At 44.3% G+C, this 21785-nt stretch overlaps 1 protein-coding gene across 3 annotated transcripts in view; it reads left to right on the top strand.

Moving 5' to 3' along the window:
- Positions 1 to 21785, top strand: part of TANC2 (tetratricopeptide repeat, ankyrin repeat and coiled-coil containing 2) — a 212134-nt gene that overhangs the window by 79382 nt on the left and 110967 nt on the right. The window contains exon 5 of one of the 3 annotated variants that reach the window (XM_075722712.1): positions 5926 to 6036. The exons of the other annotated variants lie outside the window; for them this stretch is intronic. Coding sequence (XP_075578827.1) covers positions 5926 to 6036 — 111 coding nt within the window. The remainder of the gene's footprint in view (positions 1 to 5925; positions 6037 to 21785) is intronic. 3 annotated transcript variants of the gene reach the window in all.

Genomic DNA, 21785 nt, shown 5'->3' with positions numbered 1-21785 from the left:
CTTACATTTGTATCTACAAATACAGTGTTTCAGTGCGAAATTCGGCTGCTCTTCAGCAGAACCAGTTGCAAGAGATGAGCGTGCCGTACGCAGAGCGCTTCACTCGTTTTCGTCATTCGTGGCGCTCTCAGCCTGTGATAAAAGCAGTATTTTTACACAAAGATAGCAAATTTCATTAGTTCATCCTCTTCTGGCAGAGGAAGGCTCAAAGCGTAGTTGAAATTCAGCTGTACTTGCGTGTAAGGCAGGGAGAGGACAAAACTGGGGCAAAAAGCTGATTTTCAGCTGGGCTCCTTGGCCGGCCTCTGCTCAGGACCTGCCCCGTAGGAGCGAGTCAAGAGAGCTGAGGCGTGGGGCCGCGCTGTGTTTGTATTTGTAATGATGAATGCCTGTGAGTCTGTAGTAAAAAGCCGTAGTGGTTTGCGTTAATGCAGTTCAGGGCACCATAACGTGCGTTTCTCTAATGCTTGCAAGGAGCCGACGCGAGGAGAGGCTCCGGGCACCCTGGGGTGGTCAATCCATCGCTCGTGCCATGGGTGAAGAGTTGCTCCAGCACCTTCCTTGTCCGTAGCTAGGCTGGTTTCTTGCGTGTCTTTGTGGGTGTGTGCACACGCAAAGGTATAGCTACATGTATTGTAGCCAAACTGTGGAATGAATTAAAATCTCCTGAAATAACTGCCCGAAATAATGCTTTCTTCAGTCAGGTCATGAGATGTTAATAACCCAGTTTTAGTGAAACGTTCCTTTCACAGCTGAAGCTGAATTTAGTAGATGAAGCCTTTTGCTGATCCATGATACTTTCCTTTTATCAATGCCTTTTAATCTAAAGAAAGCGTTTCTTTTTTTAATTAAAATATTAACATAAGTTATGTGACAATGAAATAGGCTGAACTAGAACACAATGCTAATAGAGATAAAATTATTCCTCTGAAAGAATAAACACATCCTGGTTTTTCTTTGGTTTCCTTTTATTTGGTACTAGATTAGATGCTTGGCATTGATCATAAACAGCACTGGAATTGATCCCAGTGCTCCACGCAGATGTCCAAAAGGATAAACCACCAGCAGCTCCCGGGATGTGGAGCGTTTTCTGCGTCGGAGGGCCCACGCAGCTCTCCCGTGCTGCTCATTCCAGCCTCGGGAATGCGAGCTTCAGGAGCCACTAGTGTGGGCATACAAGGTTGAGGAATGCCGGGAACTGGGCTGTTGGCTTCTGTTCCTCAGGTGGGCATACTCTGACTCTCTTTTTTTAAAGAGACTCTTAAAAGCCAGTCTGCAGACTGCTTGACATTCCAGCTTCTACTAAAATATTCTCCCTGGTGTTAGTTTAACAGGGCTTTATTGCAGTCCTGTGCCTCTGTTCTAAATACGTGTTTGCTTATGTATGCTTTTTAATTCACACCTAGCTGTAGTGTTAGGTGACGAGGTTATTTCTCTTCTGTCATCAGAGGAAAGAAAACGGAGCGTCTCCCATCTCCGCTGGTGAAGAAGCGTTGCTGGGGCTCAGCAGGTCTTTGGATTTTATCGACTGTATCTTCCATTGTATGGCTCTTGTAGTCTAAGAAGCCGCCTACGGGTTAATAATCAACAGGCAATCCTGAAACCCAGATAACAGAATTCTTCCTTCTTAGAAGGGCAGTTTCTCTCAAATGTATACTTTTCCCAAAAATACGTTATATACCGTTTTTAAACTGGTTTATATTCCTGTCTGTTTGGAAGACTTCAGTCATTGGTGACGGTATAGTACTTAAAGTGTCCGTGTGGATATTAAGAAGAATTAGCACGAAACCCAGGAAAGAAATCATTTCTGTCTTTGTCCCCACTGGAAGATAGACCGCCTGCTGCAGAAGGTGTCATAAATGAGCCATCTAATTAAACTTTCTGAATGCTTGCCCCGGTAATTGTTTTGCATTACGTGGTTAATTCCTACCCTAGAATTAGCATCGGTTTCCTTGCGCGTGAAAAGTTGCTGTCAAAGTCGAATGAGAATTTTATTTGCACCGAAGGAAGGATTTTCAGTTTTGCTCTACTGGCTTGGATACCAGTGGGGATTAATCTCGCTAAGAACTGCAGGAACGAGCCCCAGAAATGTGCGGTATTTGTTTTAAATAACTTCTCTAGCTATTTAAATTTCAGATCCTACATTAGTAGTAGCAAGTCAGTTCCTATGTGACGCCAGCGTTACGTTTGTCGTCGAGCCCTTGGGAGCAGGACCGGCTCGTGGAGCGTACGTACGGCACGGGCTGCTGCCGTCAGCTCCTGGGCCATCACCGGTGAGCGGAGCTGGGACCCGAGAGACGAGGTTGTGACTTCAGGCCACTTGCAATCAGGATGTTTTTCTGAATTAAATGTGCGTTTTGCAGTTCTAGAAAGACAGCGTTACTAACTACTGACATCTTCACTGAATTAGTTATGCTTTTATAATTGGTTAGTGCAAATATCCTTTTTTCCCAGTATTTTTGGAAGAAATACTGTTCTCTGCTCAAAAAATTGCAGTTGTATAACAGAAAAGGCTATTTCGATGCTGTTTAATGCCTAGACTTGGTCTGGTTTGTACAGAAACCTTAAGAGAAATAAGAGGGCCAACGGACCGAGGCAGGTATAGAATACTTCAAATAACTTTTTCATGCTTTTGTTAGTTTTTATAGTATGTGCCAAATGCTCATCCCATGACTTTGATCATAAGTTTTGCCTGTGTTCACGGGAGGATGTTCAGGACCGAGGCAAACTGTTGTGCGAGGAAAGTCACTTTTATAAAAAGATCAATGTTATCCTTTAACGTTTGGCTAAAAAATGGCAAAACAGGTTTCTGAATTTATGGCATTTCCATTTGTTATTTATTCCTGTAGAAGACTAATGCCCAAATATGAGTCTGTCAGGATAATCTTCATTTGGACAGGAGTCAGGAGTGCTTCGTTCTTCTACGTGAAAATCCTCCTTTCACGTAATCGGGTTACATATGAGTTAGGAGGGCTTTTTGTCTTTTCCAGGTTCAGAATATCTGAAATAAAAGAAACAATTGCTCTGTGGCTTTTTCCTGATCTGCAGTTACACCGAGGAGATTGTATTGACTTGAGCCTTTTAAAGTAAACTGTTGTCTTTAAGTCATGTTGACATAGCGTATCTTGTCTGGTGGTAACATGCGTTTTTAAGACATAAGTCATGCTTTTTGGGGAACAAAAACATAAATACTGTAAAATGACGGCTATGACTAAACTTGCAGTACATTGAGAATTCACCACGTTGTTAATACAAAGTTCTTTGTTGCCCTCGAAAGAAAAACTGGTGGATCAGCTTGTGGAATGCATGAGCTGATCGCTTCTGCTGTCGTAGGTCAGTCGTTTAGAGAAGGCAGGAATGAGTTGGGCGATGGGGTCAGCTCTTCAGTGAGGAGTCAAGAAGATCCGGAAGAGATGTAGAAATAAAACCCACGCTGAAATGAGAGGTTGCTGTATTGATTCCGTACGGATGGGGGCTGACCTGTTAGGTGCTGGTCTAGCGAAACATGCAGGGTCTGCATCTTCTGCAGGCTTCTCAGTCTGCACAGAAAGTGGCGTAGTTGGTATCGTCAGCCCTCTCTTTTTAAATTCCTTCTTCCTCTTCGGGTTAGTAACTCAAATAATCTTCAGTGCAATACCTTCTGCTGACAATCCCACTGCAGTCATTAACGTCTCTTAAGCTATGAAAACCATGTTTATTCTGTATTTCAGAACAAAATGAGCATTGCTAAGTGTCGCATCGGGTGATTTATGGTTCTAGTGTTAGCCAGACATGATAAAGAAAGAAAAGATGAGCTATTTCTAATATATATTATAAAAATGACTGTTAACTGGGGCCATGGTAAAATATTTGAAATAAACATACTGGTGAAAACGTCAATTACAAATGAAATATTAGCATCATAGAATCATCGAATTGTTGAGGTTGGAAAAGACCTTTAAGATCATCCAGTCCAACCATTAACCTACACTACCAAGTCCACACTAAACCAGTCAAGGGTAGACTGGACTAAACCATGTCCCGAAGTGCCACCCATGCAGAATTATTATTCTAAACAATTTTCATGCCATAGTAATAATCTTCTCAATATTTACATGTTTCCATTACATCAGTATCTGGCACAAGATCGTTACTATGAATAATTTTTTCACTGGTGTTGGCCAGTTTGCAAGCTGATAGAGTGCGTGTGCGTGCATGTATGGGGCTTGGGGGGGTTCTGTACGTTGACCACTGGCTTGCGGCGTTCAGCGTCGGGTTGGGCGTTGGAGCTGGGCTGCACATCCATGAGCTTCGTGTGCCGGTGGGCCGGCGGCCGGTCCGGGGGGAGAAGGGGCTTCAGGCTGCCCTTATCTCCCATCGGTCCCTCTCGCATTCCTCTTGCCTGGCATGGCTCACGTTACACCGGCCCCTATAGACTCCGGAGGGCAGCGTGCTGTAAATACAGCTCATACTCATCCAGGATTTTCTTGTGCAAAATGGGAGTGTGGTGCCTTTTTTTCCTCGTCGGATCGGGTCTCCTGGGGCAGATCATTAGGCGGAAGAGAGTCAGGAGGGAGTTTGGCACCTACTTGGGTACAGGGAGGAGGGCTCTGATTCCTTGCCTATATTCAGCCTCACAAGGACTTGCTATTCAAAACCCATACCCTAACCTTTATCTCTGTTTTCCTCACCCCACTTTTAAGAATTCCGGTGATCCTTTATGTACCAGCGCAGCCAGCGAGAGCCAGCTAGTTGTGTGTAGTCTTTCTGGTTCCTCATCATCGGAATCGCTAATCCTTTTCCAACTGCAGGGCCAACCATGTTGGCTGCATGCAGGCGCCTTAAAAAAGCAAGAGATTTATTGCTGCCTTAGAGGTCATCATTTGACCTGTTGAGCTTTTATTACAGGAGATGCATGAGAACAAACATCCCCCCCCATCTTTAGTTTCAGATCCCAAATTTAATTTGCAGGACAGAGAACTATAAATATAAATTATGTAAATGGCGGCTATTATGCTGAGAATCAGAGAGGCATGAAGCATGCTGACCCATGATACCGTCTGTAGAGTGGCTTTTCAAATTAGCCTTTCACTTTAATGGGCATGTGAGTTTAACTTTGAAATGTAATATCATAATCTCTGCATATAACTTATTTGCTAGTTCTGTTTCTGGCAGAAATATCTGTTTAAAAACTTATTAATAACAGTGTTTTAGTAATTACTTTATTACAAACAAATGTTGCACAGAACTTCATGTCTTTTCGAATTCAGACTGTTAAAACATGCGGAAAAATCCCATTTCTGTAGCGCTAGTGGTCAATACTGCTTTGTTACAGACAGGTTTACCTTTTCCCTGTTCTTCATTTAAATCTCTCGAATCTTTTCTGGATTTGCAAGGATAAAAGTGGAGTGCTCGTTTTTTGTCTCGGACAGCATTAGCTTTACTCTGATCTTTTGTGTTGAACACCAAATCTGTTTGGTCGGGCATTCAGAATGCTTTGCAATTGAAATTTTATGTTCAAAGGAAGCAATTGCTGAACGCAGAATTTGTGTATTCATTTTAGATATTTATAGTTAAATATCTTAAACCCTGATGGGCTCTGTGTACCTCTCTCTGATCTTAGTTTTCCTACAGTTGCTGAATCCAGACCCATTTGCTTCCTATAAAAAAAATTATTTAATAAAGTAGGAAAAAGGAAGTGTTTAAGAGTATCAAGAATGTGCCTCAGTGCTCGCATACTTTAAAGTAAGACTGTACGGTTTGAAAGTTTTAGAAAGAGCCATCTCCTTTGTAAAGAATGTAGATAATTTTTTTTTTTCTGGCTAAAAAAAAAAAGAGTAACCTGATATGAGTCTGACAGTGTCGTTTAGTTAAGTGCTTCCATCTGTTGCTTGCTATTTCCCTTACTCATGACCTCTCTTTCTCTTTCCCCCTCCTTCTCCTTAGCCCCTTTGAGGAAAGCAAAGTTTGTTGAGAGCCCTCGAATCCCAGAGTCTGAGCTTGGCTCACCAACACTTTCTTCAGCACAGAAACTGGACGTTGATGCATACTGCCCTGGTAAGCTGCATGCAAAGGCTCTGCATTGAGAGGGAGAACAGGCAATTCCAGCCCAGGAGTGTTCTTAAATGTAGTAGGGCTCCTTTTTCTAGGTGGTTGATTGGACCTTCCCCAGCCAAGTTTCATTGACTTGGAATCTTGAATAAGTATTAGTTTCTAATTGATACCCATTTACATTTATTACTTGCAATTTTGTATGTGGTCACTCTTCCCTCAGAATGATTTAGAAGATGTAGAGAGTTGCTTTTGAGAAGATAAAAATGGTCCAATAAACATATTACTTCAATTTAATTTTTAATGCTGGTCTTCATAGAGGCTGGCATACAACCACATTTCAGAAATATCATTAAATCAACTAATGCAAAACTGTGGGATTTGGTGTACCTGCATCCAAGAATATTGCTTTTCTTATTTATTTTTTTAAAGAAATATCTTCTAATTTATGTATCCTGTAGTAATTGCTCTTAAAAGTATGCCTCTTGCTAGAGGCCTCTGCTTGAAACATAAATAGAAGTGGGTCGTGTCCCTCCCTGGCTTAACCCCGTGTGCGCCTGCGGGGTCGGGCAGGCAGTTGCGTAAATGCCTCCAAGCTCAGACAGCCCTCGGGCAGATGTGTGAGCGCGTTAAACCTTTATATAGCTGCGTCTCGCCGCCAGCTCGCTCTCCTTTCCCACGTTCTTCCTAACTTGGAAGTGGCAACCTGGGGAGGGCTGGAGGCTGCGGAGGTGCTGCCCTCGCAGGAGGCTGGGACCGGCGGCGTCTTAAAGCAGCAGCAAGTGTTTCAGTGGATTTTTTGCTGAATTCTGCAGTTTCCTCCCCTGGCTTTCCCTAGCTCATGAACCGAAGGGACCCATATTCAGCGCAGGCTTTGCGTGGGGTAAAAGGATGTTGAGTGCTTTGAAATGGCATGTAAATGTGCGACAGCTTCCTCTTAAATCTATAGCTACAGTAGAAAAGGTCACAGTAATAAATGATTCTCTGAAATCAGGGTATCGTTTATTTCGGTGGATGGTGAGCTTATAGAGCGTTCACAGTTGGAGGAATTAACTGGATGTTGTCCAGATTTTGAATGTGGGCTTTCTTTAATGTATTGTGTTTGAAAGAGGGGTTGGCTTAGAAAAAAAGACAGTCCCTGCACTTGGAAAAGCCTCCTTTGAGGCCATAGTTGCTGTGAAAATGCTCTTTCTTCAATCATCATGAATTACAATTAAAATTTTGCTGTTGCAGCCCTTTCTTCTTCTAACTAAATAGCTTCTACTGTCATGTTTATAATTGTTAATAATTATAAACTTATTATGATTGCATCCACAGAGAATTATAATTGAATTGTAAATTTGGCTTAAAAAGCATAAATCCCGCCTTCCCGTGTCTTGCGTTACGTCTCGCAGGCGCGCTTGCGCGTGTGTCTGTGCCCCAGCCTCTCTCGCCGGGGTGTTCTGAAGGGCAGGGCTCCTGCCAAGCCCAGGAGCGGGCTCTGACAGTGGCATCTGCGATTTTTTTTTTGCCTTTTGATCTCCTTCTCTTGCTGATAGTGTGGTGATCTGAAAGGAAAAGTGGAGTTTCCTACTGCCTTGAAGTATCGGTAAAGAAACATGGAGCATCATTAAGGAAGGAATAAAAGTGAGAGCAGGGAAGAGAGTTGTCATGGTAGGTGCTCGTGAACGGCACTAACTTGGAGTAAAGGCAGAAACTTTGGATTAGGGGTCTCGGATTGCTTCAGATGCCTAAAATGTGCGTGCCGAGGGAGCCCCTCTCTGTGTTGTGTCCATGCACGCTTGGTGCCAGGGCCTCGTCCGGGAGCCCTGCGCTCGCCCAGGCCCGGGGGCTGCCGCTTGCGAAGGGCCCAGCCGCGTTTACGCTGGCAGCGTGGGACGGGCAGGTGAAGGAGGAGCAGAGGAACGCGCTGGGGAAGGGCTTCTCATCCTCGTCGTAGAGGGGAGTTTGTGGCATGCGCAGTTTTCCTCTTGCAATGCTGCAGTCCCTCCCTTCTTCCCCGACTCGGAGCTGCAGCGAGGGGCTGGCGAGCGGTCGCCCCACGACGTTTGCTCATTTTCTGCCGTAGAAATGGATTATGCCTTACCTGCCTGGATTTATGGTTCCCGCTGTGAAAACAGCGGTAACGGGAGGGCTGGAGGTTTTGCTGGGCTAGAAGGCTGGATTAAAGGAGCTCAGGGGATGAGACCTTGGAAGGAAGTCGGTGGCTGGGGAAGGGTCTTTGTGTGAAGAAGAAGAGAAAGAACAAAGATCCGGACAACGCGTAAGGACCAAAGGACTTAGAGCCTGGGCGTGGCGTCCAGCTGCTGCCAGGAAGGTGGAGGAAGGGGGGCCAAGTCCTACCCTGGACTGTGGCAGAGCCCGCAGGCGCTCTCTGTAAGGTCTTCCAAGGAAATACGGCTAGCGCCTTTCTTCAGCGCTAGGCTTAGCTTAAGCCTCTTCTGAACTGTGTGCATCCTGTGAAGGAGGATGTCGGCACCCAGTGCTAAATCCCGAGTGTGTCCAGGAGGGATGATGATGAGTTGAAAGAAGAAAAAAAGAAAAACCAAGGCTGAAGGTGCGCTAGAGCCTAGCAATCGAGTGGAGGTGGAGTGGTTTGTAAAGTGATCCCTGACAAGTAATGTAATTAATTATACACTTAAAGGCAGTTTAAAACACTAAATAGCAATGAGGAGAGAACATTATCTACTCTGCATATAGAAATGATTATTTCAATTTGCGATGCCTAGAGATGAATTTTTGCTTAATGCTAAAATGTTTATTTTGAGGCTTCAGGCGGATTTCAGCACATTCCAGGGAGGTGGTTTCCTGAGCAACCACTGTGCCACCGCTCGGCCTCTCGTGCTGCTGCGGGGAATTATTGCTCTTGACATCTTGCAGCGTGAATCAGTGTACGAGGTGATGCACTGTAGACATTTTAACTTTGAGGAAGGAAAAAGAGGAATCAGGTGGCTAGTCTCTTTTGAGGGAAGTTCTAATAGGAAGGGCATGGTAAAGCTTTAAGCTTGATACAAATCTTTTTTTGGAACCGTATTCTTTGTTTTGCCAAAGGTGGACATTGAATTCTGTCAGATGAATTTAATCTATTTAAGTGAAAGCCGAAATTGGCCCACATTTTATAGTTGTTGCATTTAAGATGATGACAAAAGAGCAGTTTCGTGGCTTTGAGAAACCCAGTTCTATTGGAATTATATTTCTATAAAAGTTTTTGTGATTGGAGTGGTCATTCAGAGTTCAGTCGAACCTTTTTTGACTTGGAGTGTCCATGGCGGAGAAGAAGCTGTTCCTTGACTTAGTGGTGACTTTATAACACGGGTCTGAAAGCAGCTTGAGCCATCCTCCCTCCCTGTCTCTGCTCCGATCCTGCAGGCACTCTTTGGCAGAGACGTTTGCATTTTCCTTCTTGTCAAACTTTCTGAGACGGGGGACAGCTCGGGGATGACACCTGCACGGCCGTCATCGCTCTTTAAGGGGGATAACATGGAAGAGTGGGAGTTGACCTTCAAACCTCTGTTCTTCAACCGCTAAACCTTTTTTGTAATGGTCTGGTGATTCACAATTTAATGTGTACACCTTATCCTTCTGCCTCGTGGCACTGCTTGTGTAGTGAATGGTGTCCCGGCTTCTTGGTTCTGCTTAGTTGTGTGTCACGAGGGCATCTGTCTTTGAACTGCTTTTTGGTTTTGGCATGGTAGCTAAAACATGTTTTGACTTAAAAGTGCTCAGGAAACCTGTTGGACACAGTCTGAGATGGGTGGTGCTTTCAGGTAATTGCCTTTTGTCTAGATGAACGTTTGCGGTTGCATTTTGCGTGATTTATTACCTCGCCATTATGTTTCAAAGGCTAGGGATGTTACGACGTTATCTTTTAATTTGATTAAATTCTTCAGAAATTTTGGGACACAAATCTTAAATGCCTGGTCAGGGGAGGTTTGCTTGTTCCGCATAGGCTGGCAAGCATCTGTTCCCATCCCTAATCGAGTCAGGTACCACAGCGGTGCCGCCGCCACGAACAGCGAAGGGTGATTTACCATCGCAGCGTCATTTATGTTCATCTCGCTGCTCCTTTTGCTCTTTCTTTGAGGTTGAGGTTGACTTCTGCTTGCTGCTGCTTCTTTCTTTTCATCGTGTGAACTGTATATTTTTCATTTTACACAAACCATGCTCTTAAACACAACAAAACATTTCTCAGGTGTTAGAAAAAGCCCTTTAATGCGGAATGCATGAAACAGCGTTGTACTCTGATTTTTCATGGTGGAAATATAGGCAATGAGCCAAAAACCCCCAGGAAACGCCAAACAAAATCAGCCAGCAGGACCCTTGTCCAACCTCTGTCATATTGGACAGTGATGAATTGGGAGGAAGGCAAGGGAATAATCAAACCATCCGTGGCCTGACAAACGGTTTTCACTGTTGAATCTTGTGGTTGTCCCGGCATTATCAAGCCCACTGACCTGAAGGGAATGGGAAATCGTTCTGATCAGCCCTAATTGCAGAAGAGAGTCGTGACAATTCGGTACGTTGGTTGCTATGGAAGCGATTGACTTTTCTCCTGCTTCTCTTGGGAGGTCAGTGCTGGTTCCTTCTGCCGTATCGAGTGATGGAGACAGCTTCAGAATAAATTCCTGGATTGACCATCCAAAATGTAACCCCCAAAAATAAAACAAAACAAAACAACCCCCACCCTGGTCTGAAGTTCTGCTTCTGAGAGAGGAATAGTGAAGGCATTTTTAGACTTTGAGACGTGTGTGTCTGTTTGGGAATAGCCACAGACCACTTGTTGTTAGGTATAGTTGGGTTTGCTGCAAACTGAAAGTTGCAGCTTGGAGAATAGCGGCTGGGTGTACAATTTAGGGTTTATTGAACCTTCTTGTCGAATGGGGGATGCTCAAGAGAACTGAAAATAATACAAATTCCATACGCTATTGCTGTATGTTTTAACTGTGAAATAATTTCAGATAACATCGTATTCTTGAAGCTTCCTGATGTGCTCTACCAACAATCAGCTTCCCTTTACAATCTAGGTTTTGGTTTCATCTATTTTGGGGAAAAATAAAAAGGGAAAAAGAAGGGAAAAAGGCTTTGAGTGATCCAAATTCTGTGTATGTGAAGAGCTGTCCAAGTTCAAAGTGTTGTGGCTACTGCCAAAACACATAACCTAGACGGCCTCTGAAGTGTATTTCATAGCAGATACTTCAGCAGCAGAATTTCCTGCAGCTTAGCAACTCTGGCTGCCCGTCCGGATGGATCCCGGGGAGTCTAACAAGTTGTTTTGCCTCATGAAACAGGAGTGCTTGCTTTCAGTTGGCCTATTGGGAAACAGTAACTTTCTTCTGCTAATACTTGGGCTTATTGAATATTTATAGCTTTCTGTCTTGCCTAAGTAAATACGTACACAAGCAAGCCAACCCTGTTGATTTTGAAACTGTCGGTGGTGGGCCTGCAAGGATCAGTGTAAAGCCTCCTTTTCCTCTGCATCTGAGGAGATGTGACGAGGTGCTTGATAGGAGACTTTCTTGTATGGATGGAGCATCGGAGACCTTCCCTGTGCTGTGTACTTATCCTTTTCATTGCTGATGGACAACGTCAGACAGGGTCAGACTTCCCCTTGAATGAGTGACTCCTGGCAGAGGAGTTTCCTCTTGTAGTATATTATTTTCTAAAACGAGGGCAGCCTGCCACTGGTACTCCCAAATACTGCAGCTTGGGCAGCATGACTGCAAGAGCATGATGGTCTTTGAAGCAAGGCGCTCTGAGTTACGCGGATTAGTCCGGAATCAGCTGCGTTGGGAAGCTGATGTGTAGGGATTGTCTTCAGTACCAGCATGGGTCACTGTGCTGCTCCAGGATTGCATTCTGATGACCATCCATGCCGCTCAGCTGTCTTTGGGTGGAGAACGTCATGCTTTGGCTGCAAGCAACACTGAGGGTTAAGGTACATAAAGGGACTGTTCCAGCAGGCGATGTACGTGGAACGATTGCAGGTCTTGCACCCTCAGCCCAGCCCAGCCCCCCAACATTGTCCCGATAGACCTTGCACACTCAAATGCCCTCTTAGCACCTTGTCTGCAAATGGCTTCATCTTTGACTCCTTGGTTGGCCTAACACATCCATCTGTAAAACGAAAGTACCCATTAGGGATGGGACAAGGGCATGCCTAACAATGAAACGGAAGCTGCTGTATTTTTCACCACTGTCACTGGACCTTCTAATGACAGGTAACTTAGCTAGAATTTCAGTCTGAAGCAACTTCAGTTCTGGCTTAGATAACGGGACATTGATTTATCTCTAACCTAACGTATTTTGCAAAGGTACAAAATACCCTGAGTCAGACCAAGAAATGATTCATATTGAAAAGTAGGAATGGATTTTTTTTTTTTTCTTCCCTGTAGGTAACAGGTAACAAATCTGTCTCTGTGCTTGCCTTCTGCTTAATTTCTTTTGGACTATTTATTATGCTTGGTCATCAAAAGCATCTGCTGCCAGTGTCATCCTACTGAAATCTTCAGCCATTTCTCTGCCTTCAGGATCTCGATTTATTGCTGACAGAATGGGTAAAATGTGCCTTTTGAACTCCCAGCAGTGCTGCTCACCTGTTGCTAAAGACTCTGGTGTTTCTCAGTGTCTTCATGAACTGTCACAGGAGCACTGGTCTGCGCTTGCATTTTATAATTATAAATTCTAGCCAAAAGTAAATCATTGTCCCCAGATTTTCCTTTCTTTGGGAGAAGAGACCCTTCAGTACTTGCAAGTTGGGGAAGATACTACCTGTCGCATTAGATTTGGGAAATCATTTCAACTTTTGTTCATCTTGTGGTAATACCGTTTCCGCTCAGCATCTGTCAGGCGGCGTTAGCTGGGCGTGGGCACGTGTTCGCTGTTAGCTGAAGGGCAGCGTCCGAGGGTCCCAGGGCCATGGCAGCCCCCACCTGTCTGTGACAGCGCCGTCCTAGTTGTCTTCGGGCTCCTGTTGCAATGCTGTTGACGTCTTTACACAAACCTTGTCTTCCGTCTTAGCTCCTGGAGCTACTGAGTTCTTTGGGAGTTCTTTAGGCTGAGTTTACTTTGGTGTTAGCCATCACCTTACATTTATGTCTGTCATAAGTGGAAATAGTGGGATGCTAACTGAGGCAAAAAGGAAGGAAATAATGGTCGCTGGGGTTCTTCAGCATGTTTGTGCCAGTTAGTCTCCCCTTTTTCCTTCTGGCTCAGATATTTATTCCCAAATGCTTTACAGTTAAAGGAAGTGGTCAATAATTCTACTTTTTTTTTTTTCCCCTCTCTTTTTTGTTTTCCCCTTTCTACAATGTTTTGAGATACTATTACTTTGTTTCAACTCTTGATGGAGGCAAAACCCTCAATATTCCTTTTACCAGCTCTAACAATAGAAGAAGGGGTTGTTGCATTTCTAGAAAACAGCTCAATTCTTTCCTAAACTTGGTTCCCATGTCTTAATGTGTACATGAGGCCAAGGGATGCTTTTTTTTTTTTTTTGTACTGTGCAAAAAGTACTTGAACTTCAGTGATGCTATGGAGAGCTTCTCCTAAGTGAAAATATGTGGCGCTCTGAAAGCCACACCATTACTTCTGCTCTCTTACCAGTTGCCTTGACTTCCTAACCCTCCTCAGGACTGCAGAACAAGTATTTCTTTATTCTTATCTAGCGTGAATATTGTTCCCCTTGCTGTAATTTGTTTTGATCATCGGTATTCCCCCTATCCTGTCTGTTCCTTTCTCCTGGGCAGCACAGCTGCACTTGTACACTGACGAAAGGAGATCAATTTGCTCATAACCTCCTGCACCACAGTAGGTTGTCTGCTTTATTAAGCAGAATTTTTGACATTTTATGGCACTAATTATTTGACTCCTAATTGCTTGAAAAATAATTGCTTTGAATGCAAACATGAAAATTTTGGCCAGCTGCCAGTTTGAAAGTACAGCCTTGCTGGGATTGCTTGCATTGATCACACCTCCATATCTTCACATTCCTCCAGTGGTCTGTAACATACTGCAGGGCCCAAAAGTTGCTGTATTTGGCCTGAGACTGTAGCAGCCTTCCTCTCAGACTCCTCTACTTGCTGTCTTCAGTTTTCCCTGAGTCGAGCCCCCGCTGGCTCTTCTATACGTTCCCGTGGGGAGTCCCCGACGCTCGGGGGAAGCGTTGTCCCACCGCACATGTTGGCTCCTGGAGCAAGTCTGGTGCTGCTGGCTGCCAGCAGAGCCTGCCTGCAGAAACGTGTTGGGCACTGCGGCGTTCCTGGGCTCGCTGCTGTACTCCCGTCTCTTGGAGGCATCTGTTCCGCTTGCCCCGCAAGAGGAGATGTGATGGTGCGTGCGGTTCCGCCATGGCTGTCGCCCGTGCCTTCCCTCTTTGGGAACTTCAGTGTTGTATTTCCACTCAAATTATACGGGTGAAATTGCAGATCATACGCTGTGTAAGTTAAATGCGCTGTGGGGACAGTGTGGTTCATTTTATTTTTTGAGTGGTGTAAGATTTTCATTAATATGGTTTACGCTTTAGAGAAACAAGAAGTTGTAAATGGATCTCATCCAAACGGACGGTAGGGTTTTCCCCCCTCTAATCACTGAAGGGATGCTGGTTAGCAACAGCCCTAGACGTTGGCTCTGTTCGAAAATAGTACCCAAAAGCACAGAAAATGTTACATTTATGGCTGCTACTAGAATTGCCGATAACACTTTTATAAAAGTCTGGGCGAGTACTGGAAGTGATGGAGTTACTGCATCTTAGCCCACACTGGATTACCCAAGAATATTTCAGTTTGCAGTTGCACCACATTAGAAGCATGCCCAGTCCTTCCACTGCGGATGGTGTGAACGTGCCGTCTCTCAGCTTTGTGGGATTTTTTTTACATATGTGAATTAATTTATGATGTAGAAAGTAAGAATCCTCCCATAATGTTTTTACGCTTGACATTCTAATAAGCGGTAACAGTAGATTATTACATCTGTGTAGTAGTTTTTATATCCAGACAGTACTTTTGAAATGATATTTAGGTATGTAATGGCAGTAGGTTTCAGAGATTGTTGTCAGTGTTGTAAATGCGAAGGTCATAATTTAGTCTGGTATGCTTTTAATAAAATGTATTCTGGGAATGTGCTAATATGCCAGATACAGTAAAGACAAGCCTTTATACTGGCATCGTCTCTTCTTGCTCCGTTATAAACCCACGACCTCTCATTTAACAGTGGTTAAGGGCTACAGCGAAGTGTCATCATTTGCCTTACTAAAGTTATGTCTCATTATAAGCTAGTTGTGCTTTGACCTGGCAAAGCTATCTTGGGAGAAGAACAGGTATTGGTAAAAATCCTCTTCTGCTTATTTTTCTCCTGCAGAAGCTCAAATGCTGAAATTGTGGCTGGTTGCTGCCTTGGGGGTGTGATAGAAGGATTCTCAGCAGCCTCTGCCACTGTTGTAGCTGCTGAGGGTGGAAATGAGTACGCTCTTTGCCGATGAAAACTGAAGTTGATTTTATGCAATGATGGAAAGATTACACGCATCCACATATATGTCTTTCTGAAGGGTTGCTGCAACTTTATTTTTGCCACTGGTAGTTGCGCAGGGTTGGCTTGGCCGTGAGCGAGCCGGGGAGCAGGCTGCCCGCGGGCAAAGCTGCCGGCAGAGGTTGGGTTGGACGCCCCCGCTGCGGAGGGCTGCACGCCTCCAAAATTCCCGCTGCACCTAGCATCGTCCCAGAACGTTCAGGAGGAGAGAATTGTTCCAAGCTTCTGGTGAAGCCACGGCGCCCTCCGGTCGACTGTGTTTGCACCATGAGCGTATTTGGTACTCCGTCACAAAAGTAAAGCTTGGTACTGAAGTTGCCTGATGGCAGAGATCAGCCGGCTGCTGCTTTTCTTTTTCTTCCTGGTTCTTAACAGTAGTGATGGGTAATACGCGTTTGTGAGATCTTTATCGGGTTTATGATGTGAAAAATGGCAAGAGGAGGGAATGTGAGAGGTTTTGAAAAACAATTGCTGAAATGAAAAAAAAAAAAAAACCTGTTTGGATGGACGCTATGTGGCATGCCTAATATAGCAAAATAAATGTGCAAAATACTGTTTAAGTATTTTGCAGATTTTAGCAAACTAATAATACTTGAAGGGAGTAGTTGTTCTTTTTTGATTGTGAATCACATTAAAAAAAGCCCCTCCACATGAATAAGTGCGTAAGATGCCATCCTCAAACCTGTCTGGAATAAAAGGTCAGTTCAAAGAGCTAAAAAATAAATACCAAACAACTCTCTTCAAGAGGCAAGCCCATTGATCAGCCGGTGTTGGGTGAGAGGCTGGCTGGTCAGAGCCGGGAGAGCAGCCCCTGTTCATGATCGGGTGATGTTTTGGAGAGAAAATGCCAAAGCTGTAAAGGAAGAACTAATTCCACCTCTGCTTCCCGTCAGGGGGGGGACTGGGGACTGCCTGCCCCGGTCATGTTGTCCTTGGTACGTTAAGGAGCTCGGGAACCTTTTCAGCGATCTAAGAGTAATCCCGCTTTTAGGAAATGTTCCGCATACCCAGGCTCATATTTATGATAACTGTGGCCTTTTTTTTATACATACATTCAGTGATGAGCGCACTGAATGTCCTCTCATTTCCCCCATTCCCTTTTCTTTGGCACTTAAATGGGAGCTGAAGTCCAGGAAAATTCATCCCCAAATGTGCATGCAGAGGGTTTGTTGGGTGGTTGGTTTGGTTTGGGTTTTCGGTTTTTTAAATCTAGAACATGAAACGCATTGAATTAGATTTTGTGATAGCGTTGGAATTACATTTACTGCCTATCTCTGGCTCAGTATGGTTTCCGATTAAAAATAACTGTCTGATAATCTGCTTGAAGGAATATTAACGGGCACCATCAGCAAAGGCAGCGGGAAGGACTGGTTAGGAAGCAGTGTTTCTATGCGGTGCAGAGGAGGATTTCTTTTGTTTGAATTTCTTCTTACAGGAAGTGTCTGTGGAACTTGCACAAGAGACTGACTTAGTGGAATTAATGATGGGAATTTTTGCAGTTCGTTACAGCAATTACTGGACAGGGCAGCAGCGGCCACTAAAGCCGGCGGAGCTGGAGCCGTTCGCAGGGCACAGCGGGAGTCAGAGCGCAGTGTGAACACCTTCCCAGTTCCATGTTAGTTTTTTGGCGAGCTAGAGGGCTTTGGTGTCAATATACAAGGAGAATATATTTACTTGGCCACTTGTCTGTGGTGTGATTTAAGTTGGGACCGTTTTCATTGCGCTCACAGAACGACTAGGTATCTGAAGAGTGGCAGTACAAAAACAGAAATTTAAAGCAATGTGTATGGGGTAGCCTTTGTCCCTTATTGGTTAAATTTTTAAAAATCTCTTCTTGATGTAAACAAGATTAATGAGAAAACCTTCCATTAATTCTGAGATTAGGGGGATATGCAGAAATGGTCTCAAGGGCATATCCCAAATATAGCTCAAGTGTATCCAGAATAATTTAAAGCAGCTGTACACAATAACGGGACAGATTCAGGTCACATGGAGAGGGGGAAGTCGTTAGATAAAACTCTACAGTTATATAATTGAAGATCAAAATCATAAATGGTATCATTTATTTCTGGCATTCCATAGATGCTCACTCTTTGCATACAACTGTTCTAGTTTTTTCTTTGCTAATACAAGAATTTTTGATTTTTAAGACAAATGAGTTTCATATTCAGGCAAATTCTGTGATGGGTGCCACTAAGTGAACTGTTACCCACTTCTTGTTAGACACTCGCTGAAATAGATTTCAGATGTAGCTTAAATTATATTTGGAGTCTGGTTTTGGAATAAAAGTATAACCGTTAAACCAAAAATACCCGCTAGAGTAAAGACACGTTGTTAGTGTCTCCCAGGGGTGCTACCCGACATCATTTATCTGAAAGATTAGACGACGGTAGCTGTCAAACAAGTCACAGAATTACAAAATAAATCATAAAGAAATTTCACTTGCTTGTAAGCAATTGCAGCTGAAATATGTGGCAGATTTCATTATAGGAATTGAAAGGATGGAACAGAAACAGTATTTTAAAATGATAACATTCAAAAACATTGGAAGTTTTGAATGCTCTCTTGAAAAGAGCAAACCTAATAACTGTGCTTATAAAATGATATATTTGATTTTCAAGGAAATGCTGTGAACATTTATGAGCACTTGTGAACTCCATCCTACTGCATATGATGTTAACAGAGGTGTTAGAGTGGAACCCTTCAGAAATACTAAGGGTATATGTAGGTAAGACATCTGAGCGAGCTGCCAGGATCCATAAAATTGCTCCTAAAGGGCCTAAATCAGGTAAATTCCAGGGCGAATTGCAGAGGTCTTCTGATGTATTTAAAGTGGGTTGAATTTTTTGAAGGGAGGAAGGATTAGAGGTATTAAATTGCTTGACAAGCTCAGGTTATTATGTTTCTAATTTGCATTTTTGCAGTTCAGTAAAAAAAAAAATTGTCATTAACTTAAAAGGGTGGCAAAAGTAACTGGAAAGCGTGGAGGTGCGCACTGCTGAGATCTGGTGCAAGTCTGGAAGCTAAATTATTTAAAAAAAAAAAAAAAAGAAAAGCTGTACGTGTGTGCCTTAGGCATCTGCAGTCTTTTTGAAGCCCCTAAATCACTGAGTGCCGGATTTAATTATTTATTATTACTCATTACTTGGGTGTAATATTTGAAAATTGTTTTTGCGCTGTCAAATGGGTGAAGAGCTCTTCGGCAGGGCTGTGGCAGAGCGATGCTCGCTCTGCTCCTGCATCCTCCCTCCTCCGCCCTTCACCGCCCCGGAGCCTGGGACCTTCCCGCTCGGCTGCGTCGGCGCCCGCCCCGCTCCCAGCCCTCTCCCGGCCGATCCATCGATCCATCGATCTCCTCACCCGGCGCTCCGGTCTCCGCCTCAACAGGCTGTTCCATCCCACAGACCGCCCTGCCGTCGGCAACACGAGCTCTTCTTAGCAAAATGACGCCCCAGCTTTCCAGACCCCCGCCCTAATTAACCTTCTGTTTGTCTCCCTGTCCATCCGATCCTCCTGTGGCATCTATTCCAGTATAATTCCAGCCAGAAGCAAAATAAATAAGTAAAAAATCATAGTGTGCTCCTCAAGGGCTAGAGATGGACAAGTCACATATTCTTGTCGTCTTCTTTCTTTTACTTGGTCTTCTGGTTTCAGAGTAATTAAGTCACATTTATGTTGGATTTTTGAATTTTTTGCCATTACCATGAAGACTGGCCTTGTCCTAAGGGAGCATTGGGTACAGGTACAGAAGTCTGGGCGACTGGTGCTGGCTTGGGATCTCCCTTCTTCCCTGGGGCTCCGTGCTGGGGAACGGGAAGCTCTTGCCTTGCTCGTTTTTGCTTCTCTTTGTTCCACTTCTGGATCGCTTTGTGCACGCAGCGGTGTTAGACTGTAGGGTCTGATTTACTGCTTCCAGCATTCTGCTCTCGTAGATAAAAATGCCAGATAGCCTAAACACGTGTAGTATTTTAATCTAAAAGGACAACCTGTTTCACATCTGTGTAGGAGCTTTTATTTATTTCTGTCATACAATGCTGCAGTTACCTGTCTCTTCTGAAGATTAAGGATTAGAAGAAAGTAGTATAATTTAGTATAGCTTTTTGGTGACTACCTAAAATTCGATTGCATATTTCATGTAGTCTTTTGAATATTGTTCTTTTACTTTTTAGAAGATACCTTTAATTTATGTATAGCTCACTGCAAAAGAATCCGAATGTCTTATTTTCGAGTTAATTTGTTTTTGCAGTGCAAAGTAAGGCTGGTTGCTTACATTTTTCTTACAAAAAAAAATAAAATTCCCTGTACTGCTTGGACAAATTACCTCTCCTTCCAACCAGGCTACAACTTTTGAGACTAATCTGTCTTGGAGCTGTTCATGGGTTTTTATTTATGTTATTAGAAATAAGCAATTCACTGCAATATGTTTGTACTCTGCAGGCTATATCTGTGATGAAAGTCCTTGGACTAGTGGCAAACATCTAGTGAATCTCTTTCGGTTTTGACTCCGACTTCAGTACCTGAAATGCTGACTCCACGGTTGGAGCGCTTGCCTTGAAATGAAACACAACGCATTCCAAGTGGGGAAAAGTTGCTCTATTAAATTGTTCGGAAATAATTTTTAGTAAGATTCAGAAAAGGCATTTATCGCGTGGGGGTCGGTAAATGCAACGGCGTGTGCGAAGGCGACGCAACCAGGAGTAGCTTCACCTCCGGCTACGGCTGAACACGGCCCGGCTGGGGCACAGCGCGATGGTCCGCGGTTCCTGCCGCCGCCATTTCGCCGCAGCGGGGCTGATCGTTAAAACCAAACAAGACGTTAACGCTGAACCGGCTAACTAGCGATGGCAGCTGGCAGGGAAGCGGGAGCCACGTGGCCTGACGGCGGCTGGGGAGCTCGCGGCCGCTCGGCTCCGCGGCCCAGCCCAGCAGCTCGCCAGCTCCCAGGGACGCTTCCCCTCCTGCTGCTGCTGTACGCGTGCGTACAAAAACACCTGCCGAGCGTAAAGGGACGTGAAGTTGCACAGTCTCTAGAACTCCGTGAAATACTCATGCGCGTGCGGTGAGTCAGGGAGTTAATGGTTTTTTTTATTCTTGCTTCAAATTCCCAGCACTGAGCATTTTGATACAGCTTTTAGTATTACTGAATGTCTACGCAGAAGCGCGTGCACTGGTGTGGGACGGTGCAGCAGCCTCAGACCGCGAGCCGCGTTGGGACCTCTCGGACGGGCTGGTTAGCTTTAGCTTTGCGTGTGTGTAGGTGAGCAGTTTGTTACTGCTGCTGAAACACTAGAGGTTGCTTATTTGAGTTGACTGTAGTATGTGCGTTTGAGCTGCTATACTTCGTTACAGCAGTAGTGTCAGAATACCTAAAAATATCTCGGGCCGGTTCTGTTATCAACTGTGCGCTCAGATTTCCCCGGTGAGGCTGGGGGAACCGAGCGTGCTGAAGTGTGTGTAAAATTTGGCTGCGGCATCAACTGGATAGCACACGTGGCAAGGGAGGAAAAAAAAAACACAGTTACGTCCTTCGGTTGTACTTAGAAAGTGAGTATTCGGTCTTACTGTCAATTTTGAAAGGCAAGTTACAGCTTCTTTCCATAATACCCATTCACAGGCATCTCAGAGCTCTTATGTCTCTTCTTTGACACTCAATTTAAATGACTGCACTTATTTTTAAAGACCTAAAACCAAAAGAGGGAATAATCCAGTACAATAGTGCTTTGCTCAAGTTCAAAGTTATCTGTACTTTGAAAGCCATGTTATAATAAAATACTTGGTAGTTCTACACTGAACGTGATGCTCTGGAGCTCGGTCGCTTCAGTTGCGGCTGCTGGTGCCTTGTGCCACGAGCAGCATCTCGCAGGCAGATTAGGGTTGTTACCAGAGCAGACAGTTATTATCCTCTGTATCTTAGAATCATGGAATCGTTGAGGTGGGAAAAGCCCTTTAAGATCATCCAGTCCAACCATTAACCTAACGCTACCAACTCCACCACTAAACCAATTAAGGGCAGAGTCATAATTATTTTCGTGTGTCCTGGCTTGGTGGCTGGATTATTTTTTAATGAAAGTAAAAACTAGGAATCATTAAGGTTGGAAAGGAGCTCTAAGATCATCAGCCCAACCATCAACCCCACCCCACCATGCCCGCTAAACCATGTCCCCAAGTGCCACAGCTACACGGTTTTTGAACCCCTCCAGGGATGGGGACTCCCCCACCTCTCTGGGCAGCCT

This window comes from Pelecanus crispus, chromosome 18 (assembly GCF_030463565.1).
Source record: "Pelecanus crispus isolate bPelCri1 chromosome 18, bPelCri1.pri, whole genome shotgun sequence".
In the NCBI taxonomy this organism is placed as follows: Eukaryota; Metazoa; Chordata; class Aves; order Pelecaniformes; family Pelecanidae; genus Pelecanus; species Pelecanus crispus.
This window is presented reverse-complemented; position numbering and strand designations above follow the sequence as displayed.